This window comes from Myxocyprinus asiaticus, chromosome 26 (genome assembly GCF_019703515.2).
Source record: "Myxocyprinus asiaticus isolate MX2 ecotype Aquarium Trade chromosome 26, UBuf_Myxa_2, whole genome shotgun sequence".
NCBI classification, from domain to species: domain Eukaryota; kingdom Metazoa; phylum Chordata; class Actinopteri; order Cypriniformes; family Catostomidae; genus Myxocyprinus; species Myxocyprinus asiaticus.
In genome coordinates, this window is record NC_059369.1 from 8,739,164 (window position 1) to 8,759,571 (window position 20,408).

Consider the following 20,408-nt stretch of genomic DNA (forward strand, 5'->3'; position numbering starts at 1 on the left):
TTTTTTTTTTTAAGTTACATTGATTAATTAATTTTGTCAAAGATTACACAGTTAAGTTAGATGAAACGTGTTACGGAATTGCAATGAGTAAATCTTAAAAATATTTTTGAAGTGTAGGTATACACTTTTTCTGATATAGGCCTACCTAACATATATTGTTTAAAATTGGCCATCTTTACTCAATAAAACATAGGCTACTTTAACAAAAATTAACAGAATAAATTAGACAGTGAATCACACCTTTGTTTAACTCAGCTTATAGCCGAGCTATGAAATTATGTGGTTACACTGGCAACCAATAAAACAATGCTATTGTTTAGGAAACATGGACATCAAGGACCTTAGAATAATACTTGGGACAATTCTGAAATAGATATTACTGATTAACACATTTGCTAATATGTTGTATAAGTACAGGGTCACCATGATGACAAAACATAAATAATGTCAAACCCATAGAAATAAGAACGCATAAGTTCACGCCCCTTTGTCACCCCAGGAGGACCACCTCACCTTGCCACAAACTCATTTGAAAGTGTGGAATTGATGAAGACATTGAAGGAAAGGCAGTATGATCTGATGCTAACTGATCGGCATAGATTTCTGGCCTTCTTCTGGCTCATAAACTCCAGCTTTTGCAGTGGCAAAGGTGAAATGGTCTTTATTAATGCATATGTTTGCTCACAAAACTTGGCATAGGTAGCTCACTTTTATTTAATATTAAATCTAAAACAGCGGGTCATAGTACAGATGAGTACTTTTGAGTACTACATGCAATAATTAGCCTTGTTGTTTTTAGGTGTGAATTTATTAACTAACACCAGGTTAAACTTTTCCCTGAGCAAAGTTTCTATGTCACAGTCTGGAATTTCCTTCATGTCCACCAATTCTAAGTCCTCCTGCGGCTTGAATGTGACCTCACTGAAAGTCCAGCCAATCAGAGCTCTGAAGCCTGTAGGTGTCTGAAGGGAGACAATGGATTTGAGCACAAACCGAGAGTCTGGACTAGTCTGCAGGCACTCTGATATCTCTATGAAATTATCTATACCACGTGGTTTTAATGTGAAGCAATACATTGTTTTCGTCAGCCGCTTGTCAAGGAGGCTGGAATTAGCAAAGGCCTCATCTTGGACCAATTGCTTCCATGCAGTCTTCTCTAGAATCCATCGCTTTTTGTCATTTAGCAGGCGGAACACACCTGGAGGCTGTGGCTGCTCCTTACCTGAGAAAAGAAAAACAAAAAAATACAGATAAACACTTGCAATCGTGAAATGGTTTTATTGATGTATATTCACAAAAGTTGGCAGAAGTAGAGCATATTAAATAAAAATATCAATGAGTAATATATATATTTTAGATATAATATTACAATATACGTACCTTTCTAAGATCCAAATTTTCTTCTGGCTTAAAGGGATAGTTAACCCAAAAATGAAAATTCTGTCATCATTTACTCACCCTCATGTCATTCCAAACATAAATTACTTTATAATGTGGAACACAAAAGGAAAAATATTAATGAATATCACTGTCCATCTTTTGATTAGATGAACAATGCAAGTTCTTACATGAACATTTGTGCTACTGTGAATAAGCCTCTTTTATACACTAATGAATGTGCAACAGACGTCAATATTTTTACAAAAAAATAATTTCTATTTCAGGTTCATTCTCATCAAAACCTACTGTATGTCTTCCGAAGATTTGGAATATGACACACAGGTCACATGGACTTCTTTTATGATACTTTTTAAAAACCTTTAAAACAACTGCAGTTGCATCTTTAAAAAAAAAGAAAAAAAAAAATTAACCAGGATATTCATAAAAATTAAAGTGATTCATTAAAAAAAGTAATATGGGTTTGGAACAATATGAGTGTGAGTAAATTGTGACAGAATTTTCATTTTTGGCTGAAACTTTAAAATACATTCAAATAATCGAGTAGACTTTGTGATCTTTACCTGAGATCATCTCTAAAGGATGCCACATCTGGCATGACACTCCATAGCTCACATCTGCAATGTAAGGTTTCCCATCTATCTCCACCATATTAATCAGATGAGATTCAACTGGGTAGAAATCATTTATGAACTTGCTGAACACCTTTGAGCCCAGTGTGGTGTATTTGTAACCCATCTCCCTCAAGACCCATGAGAACAAGAGATTGTTTTCACAGCACCAGCCTCCCCGTTTGCTCTTGACTATTTTATCATATATGGTTGGCAGGTCCATAGTGTTCTTCTCTCCACAGTGAATGCTGAGGTTCTCAAAAGGAATATTCATAACATGTAGCTTGTGAATAGTGCGTAAAGTGTCCAGGTTGGCTTTGTCATGTAGGCCAGTAAAACCAATCCTGTTGAAGTAACCTCTCAGATCCATTCTTTTCCTACAGATTCAAAAGACACAGTGGCCCCAAAAAGTATTTGGATTCTTAATTCACACTTTAAAATGTCTGAATGTCATTGCATGATCATAAAATATGTAAAACCAAGCAGCATTTATCCTAAAGAAAGATGCACACTTTTCAAGCCAAATAGTTAACAAAGGGTTTGAAATTATAAAACAATATATTGTTGAAAATCAAAAGAAGATCTGGACACTATTTTGTTGTTAAACGTTATTATTCTGTGGTTAACATATAAGTTTTGTGTCCTTTTATGCAAAAAAAAAAAAAATTGGTACATTTGCTTGCATGGCTCATATAATTTGAATTCCTGTTTTGCTTATTTCAAATACAGTTATTTCAATTTAAGTAGCCTATAACATACAATGCAGCCATAGAGAGTAAGAGAGAAAGTCAAGTTGGGAAAGACAGAAAGAGCATGTGTGCCAGTAATGACAACAATCCTCGTCATTTAAAGCAATCAATAAAGAACTGTTAAACTCATTATTTTCATATTTTAAAAGACATCTTACTCTTAGATGAAGCTAGTGAGAGCTGAAGAGGCAGGGAGATTCTGACAGAATGTGTGCAAAGTGAAGGACTAGATGCTGGTTAACACACAAGGTTAATAGATTAACCATAGGGTGGTGTGACAAGTTTAAATAAATCGACTATATCACAGATACAGGGCAAAATCCACAAATGTAAATATGTATGAATTGCATAACACAGCAGTTATTTGATTGTGAATAGAAAGTGGACTGAGACCTGGTTACAAAATGGATGAAAATAATGTTTGGTTTTTTAATTTAATTTAATTTATTTTATTTTTTTCACTTAAAGTGGTCTGAGTTTGGTAACCTACTTATAAAGAGGACTTAAGTATAAAAACTACAACTGCTTTTATTGCGGAGTTAAAATAATAATAATATTTTGAGAATAAAGTAGATACATTTTTTTATTTTATTTTTTATTTTTTGAGAATGATCAAATAAATGGCTTTTTACAAGAATAAAGTCAAAAAGTTTTGAAAAAATGTCATAACATTACAAGATTGAATTGGGCAGGTACTCACCAGTATGCAGTACCTGCACTTCTCTTATTTATTCTACAGAGTACCGACAGTTTTTCTTGGGTACCACCACTTCTCAGAGTCTCCAGGTATGATATAAAGTCTTGATTTAATGCAGTCAGTGATTCAATGAGGCCCACCAATCACTTTTTTCTGACCCTCCTAATGATTTTGATAAAATCACGGTAAACATCCGAGCGCTCTCTTCGCAAAACTCAGTGTTGAGTTTAACAACACTCGAGCAATTCGTGGTCCAGTTCCAGAGGAGCGTGCATGTTTAAACTTGTTTGGACATAGTTCAGTTACACTTTTCTCTAAAACATGAAAAAGCAACTTTTCAAGTGGGCACATTTTATCGCGTCTCATTCAATAAAATTAATTTATGCAAATTGTTTAGCTGCTGGGCCAAATCTACAGACTTAAAAAAAAAAAAAGTCAAAGCTGTAACAGGAGGGATGTCAGCTCATATGCAAAAACTTTTTCAACAAAAGATAAATCAATGATAAAAACATTGTGTAACCTCCATTCCCTGTTGGAGAGAATGAGACATTGTGTCTATGTAGTGACACTAGGGGTCACTCTTGGGCGCCAGAGACATCTCTGGTCTTTGATAAAAGGCCAATGAAAATTGGCGAGTGGTATTTGCATGCCACTCCCCCGGACATACGGGTATAAAAGGAGCTGGTATGCAACCACTCATTCAGGTTTTATGCTGAGGAGCCGATATAAGGTCCGGCCATTTCAGTGGGTAGTTCAGCGTTGTGGCAGGAGGGACACAACGTCTTGTTCCCTCCATCAGGGAACGGAGGTTACACAAGTAACCATGACGTTCCCTATCTGTCACTCACTCGACGTTGTGTCAATGTAGTGACACTAGGGGTCCCTATACGAAACGCCACAATTGGCTGAACTGTGTTTCGTGAACTGGCGGTGTGTGATGGGCAGACTACTGTGTGCCTCATAGCCAGCACACCAGGTCGACACGTAACCTCCCCCACCATAGTTATGAGTGTCAAACAGCCCTTTTTGGGGACAAGTTGACTACCCAAGAGATAGAGACAGGCTTAACCCAGTCGTGGCCTCTTTTCCCCTTCTCTTTTTTCCACTCCCTAAAAAAGAAGGGGGATTATCCGACTGGGCTGCCAGGTCTAGTCGGGGGGTGTCCCTCCCAAGGGGAAGACACAGCGGAGACCACACCTCGCCCAAAGAGAGGGGGGGATATTTAAGTGGAAGGATACGTCACATGGTCTTTCCAACCATGTGGAGAGTCTTCAAGGTAGATCCTGCCCAATGGGGGAGGAGTTACTACAAACATGGAGACTGGGGCAGAGGGGCTCTGCCCAAGGAAAACGCAGTTTGCCAACAGGGAAACAAATTAGCGGAAGATATATATCGCATGGGGTTAGCCTTACAGGGAACCGCCACATGCGGCGCACCTGCCCCAGAACAGGACTCTTAGTTAGCACGTGTACTGGGCCGGCAGCGAATCTCTCTGAAAACTCGACTGCCACAGGGCTCGGAGGAAGTCAACCAAGGAACAAACTTGTAAACACTACTGGGAATTAATGGCGCACATCTTCAGCTCAAAAGGAGGTGGAAGGCGCTATGTGCAAGCGATACACCCAGCCGGCTATCCTGGGCTTATCCGCTTGTGTTGCATACCACTACCTGGGACGAAACCGGTTCCACCCGGAGGTTGTAGAACCTTAAAAAGGTGTTGGGTGTTGCCCAACACGCTGCTCTGCAAATGTCTGTTAGAGAGGCACCCATGGCCAGGGCCCAGGAAGCTGCTACACCCCTGGTAGAATGGGCTCGTAGCCCAACTGGGGGCGGCATGTCCTGGGTGTGATATGCCATAGTTATGGCGTCAATGAGCCAGTGGGCGATCCTCTGTTTAGAGACAGTGCTTCCTTTCCGCTGTGCACCAAAGCAGACAAAGAGCTGTTCAGAAATTCTAAAGCTCTGCATGCGATCCAAATAGATGCGTAAAGCGCGCACCGGACACAGCAATGACAGGGCTGGGTCTGCCTCTTCCTGGGGCAGTGCTTGCAGGTTCACCACCTGGTCCCTAAAAGGGGTGGTGGGAACCTTGGGCACATAGCCCGGTCAGGGTCTCAGGATCACGTGAGAGTAACCCGGACCGAACTCCAGGCACGTTTCGCTGACAGAGAACACTTGCAGGTCTCCTACCCTCTTGATGGAAGTGAGCGCAGTCAGGAGGGCTGTCTTCAAGGAGAGTGCCTTAAGCTCAGCTGACTGCAAAGGCTCAAAGGGGGCGCTCTGTAGACCCTGAAGAACTACAGAGAGGTCCCATGAGGGAACGAGGTGCGGTCTGGAGGGATTCAGCCTCCTGGCACCTCTTCGGAACCTGATGATCAGGTCGTGCTTCCCTAAGGACTTACCATCCGTGGTGTGCTGCTATGGCGGCAACGTACACCTTCAAGGTGGAAGGAGACAGCCTCCCTTCCAACCTCACCTGTAGGAAGGAAAGCACTGATCTGACAGCGCATCTCTGGGGGTCTTCCCGTCGGGAAGAACACCACTTAGTGAACAGATGCCACTTAAAGGCATACAGGTGCCTTGTAGAGGGGGCCCTATCCTGAGTGATCGTGTCTACCACCGCAGGTCTTCCACGTCCCGTCCAGGGGCCAGACATGGAGATTCCAGAAGTCTGGTCGTGGGTGCCAGAGGGGGGAGCTGTCGTGAGGAGCATGAAGTCCGAGAACCACGTCTGGGTGGGCCAGTTTATGCGCTGGGCCCTTGTCCTCCAGGAGTTCAACCTAGACCTTTAGCATATAAGAGGTTCAGAGAACGTAATAGCAGATGCGCTCTTTAGGGTTTGGGATGTGGAGAGTTAGGGTGGTTTATGATGTTGCTTAGTGTACAATAGGTGTTAAACTAGTGAAATGTGATAAGTTGTCTGTTTTACAATCCTTGGGTTGTAAATTTAATGGTGGGGGTGTTACATCCCATGATGTACAATTGTTGATATTTTTATTGTTCAGTTTCATTTTATATTACATCTGTGGATGTATAGCTTTTCTGTTATTTGTTGTTTTTTCTTCCTGTTTTCCATTCTTCTTGCTCTGCTCTGACAGGTTCTGATTGTGCTCATCTGTTCTAAATTTGCTACCTGGCAACCTCACCTGCAGTGATTGGCTCTTGCAAGGAGAAGGCCAGGATAAAAGGTCAGCAGATGTTACAATTGAGGGAGAAATTGAGGGAATTGGCCTCCACACAAGAACACTTTTCTTCTGTCCCAGACTTACTGATGCAGTTTACTAATGCTGTGTGTCATTAATCTACAATTGTGTGCACAGTGTACTGTTAGATCCTTTTGTTGTTGAAAGGAAACAAGTAAGAAAGAGGGTGCTGTTTTATTTTGGAACCTTTTTCTCCTGTTTATCTTTGCCAGTCAGGGAAACAGGGAAGATTATTTGTTGTTTATCTTTTGGTTACAGGTAATGTACTGACCCCAAACTTAGACTAGAATCTTTTGTTTGAAACTTTGGCCTTGCTCCCTCCTGAGGCCTTTTGTAATCCCACTCTATATTCAATAAAATCAAATTCAGTTACTCGTTGTGTTGGAAGCCCATTTCTCAGTACAGGGAGGGAGAGATAATACCTGTGCTCTCTCTCCACTTTTGTTACTTTGGTCTTAACCCCTAGACTAAAAAAAGATCAAAGCATAATAAATGTCCCATATTATGTGAAGTGTCACTAATCCTGCCTATACATATGTAGATCCTGACAGTGTTTATTTCTACATACAGATGTGTGTCAAGTGTTCACAAAACATCAAATCAGTTTGTTCACTGGGTCTAATGATTATCCGCACAAGTATCTGACTCTTGTGTGCAAATTCTCATGTGCAGGACAAGGAAAGGCTAATTTTCCCCTCATTTAGAGTATGCAATTTATACCAGAAGCATTTTTGTTATACTGGTTGAAAGTCTCTTAGCATCCTGAAAGCAATCAATAAATCAAGTGCTCTGATAAAAAAATAAAAATAAAAATAAAAATCCATCATCTCTGGCAGTCACAGGCCTGTAAAAGGCCTGTCCAGTCATTTCATTTGGCCTGAATGCAATGATTGGATGGTCTACCTGCCTGTCTAACTACGTACCTGCCTACCTCTGCTCACTCTGCCCGTGCACTCAATGGCGTGAGTTGGGGGCAGGACTATCTGACTGTTTGAACAACTGCAGGCAAGGGGCGTATTCAGAAAGCTGTTTTAAAAACGTTTATATTTGCAATTTCGTTCGGTGGCACTAGTGTCGCAGAAAATACATACTCTAGCTTAAAGGGAGGATAATAGGAAAAAAAGGAAAAACAGACATAATGCTCTTTTTTCAGTTTTACATTTATTTTGTTTAAAAAGTCAGATCTACATTACATTTCCATTGTTCTCTTATGTGGGTTGATATTGTCAAAGATACAGACTTTAGCAGTGTCACGTCTAAGTGTGTTTTTGTTCATGTTTTGTTTTCATGTCTTTTATTTTGAAATTAGTTTACTTCCTGTTCCTGTTTTTTGTCATGTGTCTTAGTCATGTGGTTTCCTGTTTCCCACATGTTTCACATGTCTTGTTCTTGTTGGTCTTTGATTTATTAGTCTTGTTATCTTGCTATCAGTTTAATTCTGTCATTGGTCACCTTGTTATTAGTTCTGTCTTGTCATAGGGTGTCTTGTTACAATATGTTGTTACTTTTTGTTTGTATTTATAGCCTTCATGTTCTCTAGTCCTTTGTTGAGTATTTTGATTGTTAATCCAGTAACTTTGTGTCAAGTCAAATCTTAGTCAAATCGGGTCTTAGTCAAGTCTAGTTCAGTTATGTTTATGTTTCAACTTTTGGATATTCTTCTTGTCTTGTATTGCACACCTTGTAAATAAACTGCACTTGGGTTTATGGGCACCTGCAGGATTTAATCTGAGTGTACACACAGAAATCTGTCTAGAGGTCTGCACGGGCCTTAAAATGAAACCTGACCCAAACCCAAGACTGTGTGGCCCAACTCTACCCTGCCCGAACTTGACCCGAAATTGCTTGCTATCTAATTTCTTCTCCTAGTATAGTTATATTTTATGTAAGCATATAGGCAACATTCTTAACAGTACTGAAACAGTAGACATACTGTATGTACACTAGAGCAGAAGGGAAAAAAAAAACACTGCCTTACCATTTATTTGCTGAAACTTCACCTGGTGCAGAACAATCTGGAATAATATGAAACAATGCAACAGTCCCCTCTATGCAGCATGAACTTGTTCAGATTGTTGAAAGATGTCTTAACATGCATTTTTGAAAATGTGAAGTTCTTTTTAACTTGACATAGTGTTTAAACAGTGCTGAATGTTAAAGACATTCGTCCAGCAAGTGTTTAAACAATGGGAAAACAGAACAGATGTGCGCAAAAACACATTTGGTGTGAACGGCCCCTAACTCGTCCGTTCGCGTGTGTCTGTGAGAGAGAGCATGTGCACGAAACAAGATTGGTAGGCCTATTTCTTTTTTCATTAATTACAAACTTGAACCCAACCCGAAACCTGTCGGGTTCTCAGGTTGCAGACCTCTAAATCTGCCTAATAAACCTTATATCTAGGGGGGTCCGGGGACATGCTCCCCCATGAGATTTTTTTGTTGTTGCAAAAAACAACACTAAACTGTTCAATTCTGGTGACTTTGAGATAAGAATTTATTTATATAGACTCCAGAGGAGGAGACGGCAGGCGAGTTGTGACATGCAACGGGAGCGTAGACCGCCTTGACGGTTGATGTATGCTACCGTCGCTGTGTTGTCTGTCCGGACCAACACGTGCTTGCCCTGGATCAATGTCCGGAACCTCCGCAGGGTGAGCAGTACTGCCAACAACTCTAGGCAGTTGATGTGCCAACGCAGCTGCGGGCCAGTCCAGGAGTCGGCGGCTGTGTGCCCATTGCATCCGGTGCCCCAGCCCGTCTTGGAGGCATCTGTTGTAACCACGACACACCTGGAGACCTGTTCTAGGGGAACCCCTGCCCATAGAAATGCAAGGTCGGTCCAAGGGCTGAAGAGGCGGCGACAGATCGGCATGATGGTCACGCGATGTGTCCTGTGGTGCCATGCCCATCTTGGGACTCAAGTCTGAAGCCAGTGCTGAAGCGGTCTCATATGCATCAACCCAAACAGTGTGGCTGCCGCCGAGGATGCCATATGTCCCAGGAGCCTCTGAAAAATTTTCAGTGGAACTGCTGTCCTTTGTCTGAATGCCTTCAGACAGTTCAGCACCGACTGCGCATGCTTGTTTGTGAGGCGCGCTGTCATCGAGACTGAGTCGCACTCCAAACTGAGAGAAGAGATGCTCTGAACTGGGGAGAGCTTGCTCTTTTCCCAGTTGACCCGAAGCCCCAGTCAGCTGAGGTACCGGAGCATGAGGTCCCTGTGTGTGCATAGCAACTCTCGAGAGTGAGCTAGGATTAGCCAGTCATTAAGATAGTTGAGGATGCAGACATCCACTTCCCTTAGCTGGGTTAGGTGCATGTCTGATGCAAGAAGGGCAATCAGTTGCTTATGCATCCAGGGCACTGACAGACACCGAAAAGAACTACACCCAGACAGAGAAGGAGTTACTGGCAATTGTCTTCTCAGTCAAAACAATTCACCAGTATGTTTACGGGCTGAGAGTGAAGGTGAAGTCAGACCACAAGCCATTGAAGTCAATTCTCAAGATTTTGAGCAAAGGGCCCTAAAGGCTTCAGCGGATGCTTCTTCAGCTGCAAAGATATGATCTCAATGTTCAGTACACACCTGGCAAGGAGATTCTGATCACTGATGCACTGTCACGAGCTGTCAGTAAGGGACCAACATATAAGCCCAGATGAGCTCAGTGATGAAAGAGTCGTTCACTCCCTTGAAACGACAGAAGCTCTAAGTGATGAAATGTAAAGCAGCTCAAGGATGCCACAGAAAAAGACAGCACCCTGCAAGCACTCAAAAAGAAACCGAACACAGAAAGCAACTGGACCAATCAATTCAGCAGTACTGGCCTATCAAACACACAATATCTGTGAAGAAAGGTGTATTACTGGCATCAGACAGGATCATCATTGCTGACGCAATGAAAGCAGTGATGTTGCAGAAGCTACACACTGCTCATCAGGGTATGCAGCACACAAAAGCACATGCCAGGAAATTACTGTATTGTCCGGGAATGACTAAACACATAGAACAGATGATTGAGGCATATCCAATATGCCAGCAATTCCATCCCAGAAATCAAAAGGAGCCACTCATCTAGCATAAAATCCCAGAACTTCCTTGGCTGAAGGTGGCTGCAGACATCTTTGAAATCAGAGGTCAGAAATTTGTGTTGATTGTGGATTACATGTCCAAATATCCTGAAGTGATAAACATCACTGACAAGACAGCAGGCTCAGTGATTAACAGGATGAAAGCAGTGTTTTCCAGATACAGCATACCCAAGGAATTTGGTGTGTGACCATGTTCCTTTTTCAGGACATGAAATGAGGCAGTTTGCTGCAAAATGGGGCATCAAACTAACCCAGTCCAGTCCAGGCTACCCCCAGTCAAACAGGCTAGCTGAGAAAACCATGAAGACTGTCAAACATATGCTGAAAAAGGCAGAACAATCTGGAGTAGATCAACATCTTGCCCTTCTCTCTTTGAGGAACACTACCATCACAGGGATTACATACTCACCAGCTCAGATCCTGATGGGCAGAATCCTGAGTAGTACCTTACCAGCAGCCAGTGAAGTCCTTCAACCAGCCACTCCCAGAGGTGTTCATGCTGCACTTACAGATCTGTAGAGAAAAAAAAACTACAACAGAGGAGCAAAAGCACTTCCAGAGCTACTGGCAGGCAGCACAGTACATATGGAAACGGCACAGGGGTGGGAACCAGCTGTCATCGTGTCAAAGAGACATGAGCCGAGGCATATGAAGTCAAGACACCATCAGGTCAGCAGTATCGTCGAAACAGACGCCACCTGCGGATAATGTCCCACAAACAAACTGACACAGGCTTGCCTGCAAATGAGCCAGATATAATGGCACCCACTGAACCAGAGGAGCTTCAGGAGGCAACTGTTCCATGTGTATCTATTGCTAGCACCATGTACACCAGAAGTGGTATGGCATTCAAAATTCCACTGAGGTATCAGGACTACTGCATGCGCCAACGGTAGAGGTTGTGCCCTGTGATGGGTTAAGTGCTGGTAACCTCTAACCCTACCAGGCAAGTTTGATGCCTTGGAATGGACCAATTATACAGTATGTTATAGACCTTTAAATGGAACTTTAAATCTCTGTTTTAAGATATTTGAAACCTGCCTTGGGTTATTAGTTTTCCTATTAAGTAATACAAAATGTCTATTTTAAAGGACACTGTTTACTGTGAAAAAAGGGGATGTAGTTTACTGTGTTATACACTGACACTATTAATGCTTGGTTCTGACACTAGATGGCACTGTTAGTGAAGCATGTCAGTGCATGGGTTAGTGGTGGTGAAGGGCACTTTGACATCAAAGACCAAAGTCTTATATTCCAATTGCAGTATCAGGACACACTGACAAAATGAATTTCTTTCAAAGAGTTACAAAATCTCTTCTTCTATTTGTTAATGAACCTTCCATACAAGCTTTTGAATAAGCCACAGTACCAAGCTCTCACCTGTAAATTTTTATAAACTTCTCCAGGGGGCTGACATTTGGCTCATGAGGGTTGATATCATTTTTGAATATCCATGTCCAATCTTGCCAAATATCATCTACGTTGGCAGCTTCCAGTACAAACCAGCGAAGGCCCTTCTACAAGAACTGGAGGACTTCATGCTGAGTTCTAGAGAACATGAAGTCATTGTCATGTCTTTAGGGATGTTTGTCAGTGACCTACCACATGACATAACTTGGAAAATAGGTGCTGCTTTTGTTCAGCTCCCTCAAAAGGTGATTTGGAGATTCACTGGAAAGAAACCATCTAATCTGGGCAACAACACATTACTGGTTGACTGGATGCCACAGAACGATCTTCTAGGACATCCAAAAGCTAAAGTTTTCGTAGCTCACAGTGGAACCAATGGACTTCAGGAAGTTTTGTATCATGGTATTCCAGTGGTGGGAATTCAACTCTTTTTGACCAATACAACAATCTTCTTTGATTTCAAGAAAAGAGAGCAGCCAAGATAGTCTCCCATAGCAACTTTAGATAATAACATACTCCACATGGCTATACAGGGAGTAATCAATGAGCCATCCTACATATTGAGTATGCAGAGACTGTTTCATCTTCACAGAGACCAGCCAGTTAAACTTTTGGACAGCACCCTCTTCTGTATTTCGTTTGTTAAGAGGCACAAAGGTGACGCTCACCTTTGTACAGAATCCTACAAACTGCCTTGATCCTCCTATTACTCAGTAGATGTTGCAGTTTCATTGATATTCACACTCTCCATATATAATTGTTGAAGCAAATGTTTAATTGTATCTTATTGCCATGTATATCTACTTGTGTTATACATTTGTCCGAAACCCTTATTTGTGATATTTAAATGCTTCAAGAGTTTATATAATGCACACAATAAAACAAAATTCCTAAAAAAAACCCCATCTGACATTATTAGATTGATTAGATCTAGATATTTTAGATTATTAGATTTACCAACAACAGCACAGCTACTAACAATAACAGTTGCACAGCAATAACGATTTTGTGGAGACACTGCCACGTTTTGATTTTGATTTGTGAATACAAAGACAAATATACACTGCAGTGCACTGCATGTCTTAGCAATAGTATTAATATTTGGCAAAGAAAAACACTTAAGATGCATAAAGTTGTTAATTAAAAAAAGATTATACAAAGGCAAAGATGCCGCAACTTACTGTACATTATACAGTATTAAAGATATAAGAGAACTCACGTCAGATTAAATTCAAAGGCAAAAAAATGCAGCAATATGTAGTAAATTATGATAATTTTAAAAGGTAGTGATGCAGCAGTATCATTCACATGTAACGAGAACCTGTGAGAAAAAAAAATGCTTCAGATTTTAAGTTAATTGATGCAAATGAAATACACACCTGCTTGTTCAGGATTTATTTCTGTGCTTTAGCATCACTGGTTTTCGTAACTACAGTGGCTTCTGACACACGATCCAAAGCTAATTGTTAAGGGCATTTCATCGCCCAGCTGATAAAAAAATAAATAAATGACACACAGCGGAAAGATTTAAAAAATAAGGCGTACAATTTGGCACAAATGTTTACTCAGGTGAGAATGGCTCGTTAGGAATGTTTTGTTTCAATTCAAAATGTTGATCTCTTGCGAAAATTTGCGTTTGGTGTGCAAAGGCCTTAAAGTGGCTGAAAGCGATTTCAGCCATTTCTGCGATTTTGCTAAATTTCAACCACACACCTTCTCTCCAAAACCCCACTTTCCAAAGACATTTCAAACCCTGTCACACAAAATAATTTATTAGCAGGTGTCATTACTGGCTACTCCCATAATATTTCATTACTACAGAGCCTAGTGCTGTCGCAGAGACTGGTTTCTTACAGCACTGTCTTTACACACAGTCTTTACACATCTATAAAGACTATGCTTCAGGTGTTCCCCAGAATAAATACAAAATATATAATTAAAAAGTACATTTAATTCTTGAACTGTGTGCAGAACTCAAAATTGTTGTGTTATTTTAACCCCTTTTTAAAACACAATTATTTTATTGTACATTTTATTATAATGACTTCAACATATGACAATGAATATGACATGCAGCATGTTACAGCTGAAATGACAGCACACAATAGCCACAAGTTGCATAGATGTTTTGGAGACTACAGTTGTAATTGTAATGAAAAGCTTTATCAAAGTCACAAATTCTTGCTTATCATTAATTCACATGTATTTTCAATTGTTCTCTTCACAATTAAAAATCCTGAAATACTATATAGTCTACATTTGTGTGTTTTAGTTGGTACTTCCAGCGTAGATGGGGACAATGATGTTGGCCCATTTATAGATGACAGGAATGAAAAGTAGAGCAGAACCGAGCACTGATACCAAGAGGAATGCCCACAGAAAAACACGGTCCAGAACCTGGGCCACAAACTTCCAGTCCTGCACCACCTAAAAAGAAAGGCATTCTATTAAATTATGTTAGAACACAATGCTTATTATACAACATTAAGAACCTTTTCAAATCTGATTGGCCAAGGGTGCTGATATTCAGTATCAAGGTATCCTTTGGAACTATTTCCACTGCCAGAGAAGAAATACCTATCTTTCTGGCCAATTTTTGTCTGAAATGTGAGTTACTCAATATTGTTATTATTGTTGTTGTATCAAAGCAATGTCACACTCACAATCATGCTTTAGATTAAATTGAGATTTTCTGCAGCTTAATCACAGCCATTCTGGTATTCAGAACAACAGCACTCTTGCCCATGTGATATTGCTTAAATATTTATTAGGGTAAATATATATATATATATATATATATATATATATATATATATATATATATATATATATATTATGGGGGGCCAAACAGGAAATAATTATATACAATCTGAATATATAGTTCTAATTCCGAATATATACACTACCGGTCAAAAGTTTTGAAACACTTGACTAAAATGTTTCTCATGATCTTAAAAATCTTTTGATCTGAAGGCGTATGCTTAAATGTTAAATTAAATGTTTGAAATTAGTTTTGTAGACAAAAACATAATTGTGCCACCATATTAATTTATTTCTTTAGGAAACTAAAATTTTATTTTACAAAACACATTTTTGAAATTGATGACTTGGACCAAATAATAAAGAAAAGCAGCCAATAAGTGCCCAACATAGATGGGAACTCCTTCAATACTGTTTAAAAATCATCCCAGGGTGATACCTCAAGAAGTTGGTTGAGAAAATGCCAAGAGTACTGCAAATTCTAGGAAGATGGAACTTTGAAGATGCTAAAGTATAACACAGTTATAGTAGTTTTTGGATTTTGTTTAGTTAACATAATTCCAATAGTTCCATTTATGTTATTCCATAGTTTTGATGATTTTACTATTATTCTAAACTGTGGAAAAAAATAAATAAATAACTAAATAAATAAATTATATATATATATATATATATAAAATAAAGGATGAGTGTTTCAAAACTTTTGACTGGTAGTGTAAATCAGAAAATATAGTTGTAATTCTGAATATAAATATAAATCTGAATTTATATTTGTAAATCCTGAATATACAGTATAGTTGTAAGTCAGAATATATAAATATAAATCTGAATATATAGTTGTAAGTCTGAATATATAAATATAAATCTGAATATATAGTTGTGAGTCTGAATATATAAATATAAATCTGAATATATTGTTCTAAGTCTGAATATAAATACAAATTTTAATATATAGTTGTAAGTCTGAATATATAAATATAAATCCAAATATATACTTGTAAGACTGAATATATTTTTATAAAATCACTTTGTGATCAGGCTTATTAATAGACAAGCTCTAATTTTGCATATCTGACTAAAATAGTTAACATGCTTAATAAATATTTGTTTTACACCATGATTGTCATAATCAGCCCCCTCATGCCTTGTGCCACCCCCCCACAAGATGCCGCCCTGGGCAACAGCCCATGTCGCCCATGCCTATATCCACCACTGCATTTGGCTTTATATTTTTACAGAGGCTGTGCTTAAATTACTGTCATATTAATTTGACATATTTTAAATATAATTAATAATACAAATATTATTTTAAAAAGAGGATATCTGGAGCAGACACAAAGTTTCATTTCACCTCATGCTTCTTCCCTCTCTCACTCACGGTGCACGCAGAAAAATGTCTTCTTGCTAGACAAGCAAACTCAGCAAAGTAGTTATGAAAACACTTTGGTGGTGGTGCGGGAAACGGATTTCCAAACGTTTGAAAGTCCCTATGGATGTTTTCACATTTGAGTCCTTCTTTAAATCTGTGCGTGCTTGTACGTTATTTTTCCGCTGTGCAGGCTTTTTCAAGTGCAGGATAGCCACACTTGAAGTGAATCGCACTCAGGTGAATCAAGTCCCATCCCATGACCATGTTGACGTGATAATTTTGCTCATCAAAAAATTTATGATTTTGAGTAAGTAGCCTAGAAATTGACTGTTTATTTTCAACGAGGTGCTAACTGCTTAACGGGTTAAACTGTCTTTGATTCTGTGTGCACGTCATGTTTAGAATACATTGGGTTTATTGTAGGCTACATCACAGGCCTATTTTATCTATTTTTTCTCCCCTTTTTCTCCCCAGTTTGGAATGCCAAATTCCCAATGCACTCTAAGTCCTCGTGGTGGCGTAGTGACTCGCCTCAATCCGGGTGGCGGAGGATGAATCTCAGTTGCCTCTGCGTCTGAGACCGTCAACCCACGCATCTTATCATGTGGCTTGTTGAGTGTGTTACCACGGAGACATAGCACATGTGGAGGCTTCACGCCATCCACCGCGGCATCCACGCACAACTCACCACGCGCCCCACCGAGAGCGAACCACATTATAGTGACCACGAGGAGGTTACCCCATGTATTCATCCAATTGTTTTCAATAAATATGCCTGTTAAATATTCGCTAACGTTGATTCAGTGAATGCGTGTCATGTTCTGTATATATATATTTTTTGGTGATTACATTTTTTTATTAATTCATATAGACATCAAAGAAAAGCAAAACATATATATATACGGAATCAGCATTTAACCCCCACTATTACCCCTCCCAATCCCCAACCCCACCTTGACCCTCAACAACATCCCTGTGGTCACACATGATTATAGACACACACACAAAAAAAAAAAAAAATATATATATATATATATATATATAATCACACAGATTTAAAACTAAACTTCTCTCTCCACTGCCCCTCCCCGAGAGCCCTACAAAAACTCCAAATAGCTGCCCCATTTCCATTCAAATGAATCCCAACTCCCCAGCCTTCTACATGACGCTTCCTCGAAAGTCGCCACCCTCCCCATCTCCATGCACCATTCTTGAAAAGCCGACTTCCATCCCCTTAAAACAATTTGTCTGCCGATCATGACACTGGTTAGAACCCAGTTTTTGAAGTTTTTATCTCCTAAATGTCTAAATGAAATTAGTCATTCAGCACATCCCTAACCACAATATTAGAAAATAATTTTACATATTGATCATGACACCAGACTCAGCGTTAGATTTCTGTAACAATTCATATGGCAAAAGAGGAAGCTGGGACTGGCTTGACAAACACATAGACATTTAATAAACACTTTTCAGTGTGTAGCATAACAAAAAACACGCACTGCTTTTCAGCCAGCTACGTATGAAACTAAAGAGACCCACAGACAGGCTTCGTGCATCTCTCTCTCTCATCTGACGCTGTCTCCTCTCCTTAAATATTCCCGCTGGCCCTCACTGGAATGCAAGACAGGTGTGGCACACAGGAGGAAGTCTTTCACCACTTATCTTCCCGGCCTCGCTCTGCCCAGATGCCGCTCAGCCCTGCTCGCCACAATTTCTAAGGACCCCAAAGTCTAAGGACACTTTGGCTTCCATGTTGCGGCCAGCCTTCAATTTTGTAAAGTGGAAAAAGACTCCAATTGGTCTGGATAACTGATTTGGATCATCATTGTACAATACTGAATTATTTAGATGTAGGATCTATTTTTAATTACACATTTTATTTAAGAACATCTGTCTATGATCATGCCTGATCATAAAGTTATAACTATATATTCAGATTTATATTTATATATTCAGAATTATAACTATATATTCAGGATTTACATTTATATATTTAGATTTTATATAATTATTTCCTGTTTGGCCCCCATAATATGTATGTGTAACGGAAGCCAGCTGGTATGTGCTGTGCAGTGTGTGTAAACCTCACTACTGGCTTCAATAGGCGCACTAGTGACTGACACTAGAGGCTGTAGCTTTTAGCCTCCTTGTTACCCCTCCCGCCTCCCATGCCGGAGACGCCGTTTCAAATTCCGCTTGGAGCGGGTGGAGCAGGTCCAGTTACAGTGGTGCCGTGGCCCGGATGGGAGTGAGGTTTAGGGGGGTGAGTGTAATGGTAGCCAGCTGGTACATGCTGTGCAGTATGTGTAAACCTCACTCCCCTGGCCTCACGAGGTGCACTAGCGACTGACATTAAAGGCTGTAGCCTTTGGCCTCCTCGTTAGGGTGCCTGCCATACCGGAGATGCCAGTTCGAATCCCACTTGGAGCAGGTCGAGCAGGACCAGTTATGTATGTGTGTGTGTGTGTGTGTATATATATATATATATATATATATATATATATATATATATATATATATATATATATATATATATGTGTGTGTGTGTGTGTGTACCATGGTATATTATATTATAAATATATATTAAATATAAAAATATAATAACAACATTAGGGTGACCAGACTCACCGATAAAATTGGGACAGTCTTGTGTTCCTAAAAAGTTACAGTCTGGTGCCATTTGTCCTGATAATAAGTATTAGCTTTAGGTTGAATTCTATAAATAAACACTTTAAATGGACATTTTGTTTAGTTGTTCTTTACAAAACTGTAATTAATTAAAACTTAAAATTGCACCAAGATAGATTCAAAATTGGTTTGCCCGCATATCAGCAGAGCATGTGCACCCACTGGGTCAAACTTTTCAATTTCTTTGGTCACATGGTCACTCTACATATTGGTTGTCTGTAAGACTAAAGTGAGACAAAAACTGGCATTTTACCTCTCTGACTTCATTTTCCTTCATAACATGATGGGTGATGTAATGTATAGATTCCAAGGCTGCCTGTAGACTATGTTCTGCATTGAGCAGATGGTCGTTTTCCTGGCCCAAACTCTTTCTGTAACCCAGCCCTGCTCTGCCAGTCCTGTCTGCTCTCTGGCTACCCCCAGTGGTGACATAGCGATCCACATGGCTACGCATGCAGAGTAGTTTAGGCAGGTGGTGCAGAAAGATGCGCCGTACCCACGGCGCCATGCTGTGATGTGTAGACGAGGATCGATGATGGATGTTGATGGCAAAGACAGTGATGACAATTGAAAGTGTCACAAAGATCATGGTGAAGACCAAATACTCTCCGATGAGAGGAATCACCTGGGAACAGAAAAAACATACATCTGAAAAAGAGGAGAGGGCTCCAAAATAGCCAACAAACTTGAAAGCTTTCATCAAAATTGTACCATGTGGAAGGCCAATGGCTGATATACGTACAGTATACTGCAGTTTACTAAATACTTAAAAGTTTTGTGACTTTCACAGAAACTAATTCTGCAGTGTGTGATTACTTAAGCCTTAAATTTGGCCTTTAAAACTGTTTAATATCATAAAATGGTATTTCCAACCCATTTACCTCCGTAATGTAAATTACTTCCAAGTGAAACAGGCAGATGTGGGTAGTAACGTGTTACATTTACTCCTATACATTTACTTGAGTAACTTATTGAAAAAAAAACTTTTAGAGTAGGTTTAAAAGTGGGTACTTTTTACTCTCACTCAAGTAAATTTCTAATGAAAAAATGTACTTTTACTTCGTTACATTAGGTGGCGTTCCTGATATAAAATGTCTGGGAGATATCACTTGTCACTGAGTCGACTTGGCATAATGTGGCCGAACCTAGGATATTGGAACTTTTGGAAACAACATGCCAACCTACCGTGTGATCATGTTGAAATACAGTAGCTCCTTAAAGGTGCATTCAGTAGTTTGGAGCCAATTTAAAAAGTTTTACACATTAACAAATGAATTGTGTTTTTTGTGAAGTTTGATCCGAATGGTGTATACTCACATGAGATGAAGACCTTACTTATAATAGTTTTCTATAAATACTGTTCCTTATCTGTCACTCACTCGATGTTGTGTCGATGTAGTGACACTAGGGGAGCCCCAAACACCTCTGATT

The 20,408-nt window shown here is 39.8% G+C and overlaps 2 protein-coding genes and 1 pseudogene across 5 annotated transcripts in view; 1 reads left to right on the forward strand and 2 right to left on the reverse strand.

Moving 5' to 3' along the window:
• Positions 1 to 22: 22 nt before the first annotated feature.
• Positions 23 to 2,958, reverse strand: zgc:101040 (Arylamine N-acetyltransferase, pineal gland isozyme NAT-10). Of its 2 annotated transcripts, XM_051656726.1 has the most exons (3): positions 2,917 to 2,958; positions 1,962 to 2,386; positions 23 to 1,222 (listed from the first exon to the last, which is right to left on the reverse strand). In XM_051656726.1, the coding sequence occupies exons 2-3, from the start codon at positions 2,377 to 2,379 to the stop codon at positions 768 to 770; spliced, it is 873 nt and encodes a 290-aa protein (XP_051512686.1). In that variant the 5' UTR covers positions 2,380 to 2,386; positions 2,917 to 2,958; the 3' UTR covers positions 23 to 767. The 2 variants fall into 2 exon arrangements, with proteins under 2 accessions (XP_051512686.1, XP_051512687.1); XM_051656727.1 differs by lacking the exon at positions 2,917 to 2,958 and having other exon boundaries at positions 1,962 to 2,489.
• Positions 2,959 to 11,918: 8,960 nt separating this feature from the next.
• On the forward strand, positions 11,919 to 12,921 carry LOC127416701 (UDP-glucuronosyltransferase 2A3-like; annotated as a pseudogene).
• Positions 12,922 to 12,992: 71 nt separating this feature from the next.
• The window catches only part of LOC127417029 (neuronal acetylcholine receptor subunit alpha-5-like), a 30,751-nt gene continuing 23,335 nt past the window's right edge, over positions 12,993 to 20,408 (reverse strand). For 2 of the 3 annotated variants that reach the window (XM_051656715.1, XM_051656717.1), the window contains 2 exons: positions 19,231 to 19,602; positions 12,993 to 14,584 (listed from right to left, as the gene is read on the reverse strand). In XM_051656715.1, coding sequence (XP_051512675.1) covers positions 14,426 to 14,584; positions 19,231 to 19,602 — 531 coding nt within the window. In that variant the 3' untranslated portion in view covers positions 12,993 to 14,425. The remainder of the gene's footprint in view (positions 14,585 to 19,230; positions 19,603 to 20,408) is intronic. The other variant, XM_051656716.1, reaches the window with a different exon arrangement.

What these genes read in the sequence shown, in the direction of transcription:
- zgc:101040 (XM_051656726.1), bottom strand. Translation starts at nt 2,379, where the DNA reads ATGGATCTGAGAGGTTACTTCAACAGGATTGGTTTTACTGGCCTACAT. An exon ending in TCCTTTAGAGATGATCTCAG is followed by an intron (nt 1,223 to 1,961) that starts GTAAAGATCACA and finishes TTCTTTTCTCAG; the next exon opens with GTAAGGAGCAGCCACAGCCT.